Below are 5,012 nucleotides of genomic sequence, written 5' to 3' on the forward strand. Positions count from 1 at the left end.
TTGAAATCAATGAATTATTTATTTTTGCACAAAAGAATACACTGTATTGAAAGGAAAAGCCGGACTAATTGTCTGCCATTTTACAAACATGGAAACGCTATACAATATAAGGATACTCAAATGTTTGAAAACATTGAAACAACATAACAGACTGAATGGGCAATTCTGGCAAGTTTACTGGCAGCAGTAAATTTCTTTAAAAGTCTCAGCACTAACTTTAGCAAAATGAGAAAAATCATTAGTGCTCATGATAGGGAACATCATAACCAAGGTTATTTCCAAAAGGGTATTGAGCAAACAGGGTTCTGGCCATTTCGTTGATTCTGTTGTATGCTCCCAGAGTCCGGAAATACTCCACGTACGACCAAAAATCACTGGACCAGAAAGGCCAGTATGGCAGGGCTGCAGGTTCCTGATACGGGTCTACAATAAAAATTGCAGAATTAGATTAACATAACATGAAATGTGTTGGTTAGAGCATGACCGGGAGCCTAGACTCCTGGGTTCTAGTGCTAGGCCTCGCTATGGAGCAGGTCGCTCACCCTCACTCAGGCCCTGATTCTCTCTAGGGCTATGGCCCTTTATGCCCCCAAGTGGTTCTCTGGCTGGCAGACAGCCAATGTAAAAGCTCTACACTACCAACTCCTTTGCCCCTGGTGCAGGGGGGATGATAGGCAGAGCAGGGAGGGGGCAAAAGAAGGCATGGTCAAAGTACACTATGATCTGGTATAATGGCCCACAGAGAGCTGTTAGAAGCTGGCACAACTTAGAACTGGGGCTGTTCTACTTTGTGCTGTGGGCTGATTGGGGACTAGGCCTAGTCCAAAATTAGGTCAGCCAAAGGTGGCTTTAAGTCACCTTTGCCATCGTCCGCCACCACTTTTCGTCTGCCTGGGACAGGAAAGGAATACCATTGTTAAGGTATAATCCTTGTGAACTATTTTACAGGGGTGTTGAGGTGCTTACCCACTTCGTGATTATAAAGTAAAGTACTGCTATTATTAAGCTAGCTAGAAGTACTCCAAATTGAGTAGGGTGTAACTGAAAATGCTGTGCTCAATATTAGGACATTTCATAGAGAAATGAAATCAGTGGGAGCTTTGCATGAAAATTGATGGCATTGTATGGCTTTATACAGCAAAGCCTTCCAAGACCCTCCCACCTTGAATAATTATTCTGCAAATAAATATGGCTTCTCCTATACACACTGCAAACGATTTCAGTGGAATATTTTTCAGTAGTGCCCTGTCCTTCCTGCTTGGATGCCAGCCAAGTTTGATTCTTGCTGTCAGCTAAGAGGATCCCAAACTGGAACCCTTTCCCCCTAAACGATGTGAATAGCAGATAACTCTTCTATACTTTTCCATGATAACATTATTAACATTTATTTGGCTGCAGCTTCCTGCATGGTACAGGCCACATCCTGAGACTTCTCAGACACAGTGGGAGTAGCAGCAGACCCACTCTGAGAGCTGATCGTGCAAGTGGATCCATGCTGGTTGACTCTTGCATCAATAGGGCTCTGCTGGGGAAGCATGGGGGGGAAGGCTTCAAATATCAGGATTGGGGTCTAAGGTGCCTTGCGGAAGTCTGAAGCCTCAGAATTATGTCTCTTCTCTTCCACAGAGATGGAAAAAGAGATCCAAACAGGAAATGTCCAACAGTCGCAGACACTCTGCACTTGGCAGACAGCCAGGTTTTGGCTTTGTTTTTAAAGAGGATGTAAAAAATAATCTGGATTTGAGTTGCCAATTCATTGAGCTCAGGGCCTGATGCTGCCATGTTCTGAGCACCCTTGGGGCTTGATCCAGCAAATCACTTCTGCATATGTGGAACTTAGCTGAAGAAGTACTTACAAATGTAAAGTCACATGTGTGCTTCAGTGCTTTGCTGGATGAAAACCTCTGCTCCCCTAGTGTTTGGGCTATGTCCAAACCCCACTGAAGTCAGTGGTAAGTGTTTCTATTGACTTTGATGAACTTCAGATCAGACCCTTTAGTGGGAACTAGCGGTTCACTGCAGTCCGGGATCAGGCCCTAATTTCATAAAATAGAATAGAATTTGCAGTGCATAGTCACAGATGGTAACAAAACAAAATCAAACGAATTAGCCACTGTTGTCTGTAGAATAGAGTTCACTGCTTGTATTAGCTGATCTCCAGGTTCATGCTGAAGTCTGCTCCTTGGCACAATGTGAAACAAAAACACATCTGCTGATGAGAGCTGTAAAATATTAACCCAACTAGGTTTTTATATGGTAAAATACACACCAAGAAGAGATGTGTGGTTATTTAATTGTGATGTTGCATCAAAAATTATTTCCTGTGTTCAAATAAAATATTGCACACACCTTAAATTTGTTAAAGCACAGGAAAAATTATCAAAAAAATTGAGTTGTGAGGTGTAATTAAAGCAAGCCAATGAGGCTTGTTGCATGGAGTTAAAAAAAATGTTTGTTTTCAATTAACATACAGTCAAATTCTTTCCATGCCACCCCCACATTGTCCGCCTAGATTCATGTTGTGATGGGCACTGCTGTTTCCAGTGGAATGTTACGTTACTGGATATCAGCAGATCCAAGACAGTCTTCACTCTCATGCCAACACACATCTGAGTGAACGTGGTGTAGTGTTTGTGTCCATCATTTTTCTAGCAGTGCTTGAAAAATTGTCTAGCATTGCTGCTCTTTACTCTCAATAAGAATTTAAGCAAATATATGGTCAACACAATTTCCCCGTGCTGTTTTCAGAAATAACTAGCTAACATCCAAAGCACCAAAACCTATCAATAAGGCAATTGAAATGTTGTTAGGATGACTTTTTGAAAGCAAAGGCAAACATTGCATACTATGGGCCAGATCCTCAGCTGACGTAAATCTGCATAGCTCCATAGACTATACTGATATTTACCAGCTGAGGATGTGTTCCTATTTTTTTAAAATTGGCTTTCTGGTCATTTGTAGATTGAAAGCTTTTTGTCCTGGAAGTTGGGATTTTTTGCCAATAAGTAGACATGCATCCTGAGGTTCCAGCAAGCCCAATATATTTAAAAGTCTGGTATTTCTTAACTTTTGATAGCACTGTTAAACACATAGTTTGGTGATCATCTAAAGACATGCCTTAGCTATCAGTTTTACTGTTTTTATTTTAACTTTGCTAACACATCCTCTCTCTTTGTAATATGCAAAAAAAAAGTTTATATTTTTAATCAATTGCCTAGCAGCACTTCATGTATTTATTTATTTACTTCTTATTTCATACTTTATCAGCAGCAGATGAAACCATTTATATCAGGGCCTGATCCAAAGCCCATTGAGTCAATGGGAGTCTCCCCACTGACTATAATGTATTTTGGATTGGGCCCGCCAGTTACAAGTGGCTCTTCCAATTTTTAGGGGGCAGAGAGGGAGAAAAAGTCTGAAAAGCATTACCGTCTTCATCCTGTACTGGCCGGGCATCTGTAAATAAATAAGAAATAATCAGTAGCAGGTCTCAGAAGGGTTTGCAGTGTACAAAGAGGTGCTGTGTAGCCCAGAAGCTGACCAGCTCTGCAATGCATTGATAGGAGCCTACTGTCAGCTGAACTTCTGTGTTTGAAACAGCTGAATAAAGAATTCCCTGTTTCCAGTCACTCCATGGTACAATTTGAATACTGTTTGCTAATAATGAAGGCAATTGTGACTGGTGTATGAATAACATTTGATATCAAATGCAAATCAACAGATCTAGATTAAAATATTTAAGGCAGATGAAAAAAATAAAGGATAAATATAAAAGTTAACTTACCTGTTAATGGATTCATCAGCATGCAGAGGGAAATTAAGCCAATAAAGATAAACCTCATGGTCTCTGCAAATTATTATTTCTGTTTCTGAAATATAATCTATAAAATGAAATAGAGCAGAATATATCTAAATATCTTTTTTTTTCTTCTATACAAAAAAGGTTGGAATCATCTATTTTTCACTAAAGTAACAATAAGATTTTTATAACATTTCCAGGTGTCTCTAACCCTCCAACTGCTAGAAGCACTTGGCACTAGCCACTGCCAGAGACAGGATATTGGGTCTGAGGGACCATTGTTTTGACCGAGCATGGCTGTTCTTATAAAAATTGTTAATTGCAAAAAACTTTCAGTATATTAAAAGAACTGAAGTACTAAGGTTTGATGTTCTTCTGGATTAAAAAAAATTAATAAAAGTTCACCCGCATTGACGTGAAATTAAATGTCTTGGAAATATTTTGTTTTGTAGCTACTTTAGTTTCATTTTAGAAATTACCCTTTTCCCCACCTTTCTCTTAAGTGAGTAGAGGTCTGTAGCTCTGAGTCAGCTGCAAACATCTGAATGGGCTTCTCTTGCTGTAAAATAAACAACCGTTTAGAGAAGGGTGGGGAATAGGGAAAGGAACGTCACTTACTTAATACACCAATCTGATTTTTTCAGCCTAATCTAAAAGTGTGTAGCTGCACACATCTATAATATATTGCAGCGCCATCCATGGTCAGAAATGTCTAGATAAACTGGGAATAAAATTCCTATAGTATAAAACTAGAGAAAAAAAATCCAGCAGCTAATTCAATAATTGCTGCTTACAATATCTCTCTAATTTTTCTCTATAGGAAAAGGTCTTCTCCAAAATAGGTTATTTTGGTTGGCATTTGTTGTAAATTTTGAGGTAACAGTATGTGTGTGTGGGAAAATCTGCTTACAATTACTCAATAGTTCAAGCAAATAAAATCTGTAGTAGTGATTTAAAAATAAATGTAACACTACGGAAATTGTCTGTCACTTTCATAAGAGTAGGTTACTTGCTTAGCTCATGTTATCACTTAAAGAGACAGGTTGACTTCAGTCTTCTGAGTGGGACCCAAAGAAAACCAGGTGTCCAACAATTTGGATGTTGTACTGTTGGTTGTGGTCCCCAAGTAACTGTCCTAAGGGACTGGGTATTATGATCTTCAGACAAGGCTCAGTGGGACCCATTAAAGTGCATTCAGCTATTTACATTTATT

At 39.3% G+C, this 5,012-nt stretch overlaps 1 protein-coding gene across 2 annotated transcripts; it reads right to left on the bottom strand.

Annotated features, from left to right (window-relative positions):
- On the bottom strand, positions 1-4,371 carry OTOS (otospiralin). Of its 2 annotated transcripts, none has more exons than XM_048864305.2 (4): positions 4,291-4,371; positions 3,785-3,881; positions 3,430-3,456; positions 1-423 (listed from the first exon to the last, which is right to left on the bottom strand). In XM_048864305.2, the coding sequence occupies exons 2-4, from the start codon at positions 3,840-3,842 to the stop codon at positions 239-241; spliced, it is 270 nt and encodes an 89-aa protein (XP_048720262.1). In that variant the 5' UTR covers positions 3,843-3,881; positions 4,291-4,371; the 3' UTR covers positions 1-238. The 2 variants fall into 2 exon arrangements, with proteins under 2 accessions (XP_048720262.1, XP_048720263.1); XM_048864306.2 differs by having other exon boundaries at positions 4,279-4,332.
- Positions 4,372-5,012: the final 641 nt, after the last annotated feature.

This window comes from Caretta caretta, chromosome 9 (genome assembly GCF_965140235.1).
Source record: "Caretta caretta isolate rCarCar2 chromosome 9, rCarCar1.hap1, whole genome shotgun sequence".
NCBI lineage: Eukaryota > Metazoa > Chordata > Testudines > Cheloniidae > Caretta > Caretta caretta.

What these genes read in the sequence shown, in the direction of transcription:
- OTOS (XM_048864305.2), bottom strand. Translation starts at nt 3,842, where the DNA reads ATGAGGTTTATCTTTATTGGCTTAATTTCCCTCTGCATGCTGATGAAT. An exon ending in GCTGATGAATCCATTAACAG is followed by an intron (nt 3,457 to 3,784) that starts GTAAGTTAACTT and finishes ATTTATTTACAG; the next exon opens with ATGCCCGGCCAGTACAGGAT. An exon ending in GCCAGTACAGGATGAAGACG is followed by an intron (nt 424 to 3,429) that starts GTAATGCTTTTC and finishes TTTTTATTGTAG; the next exon opens with ACCCGTATCAGGAACCTGCA.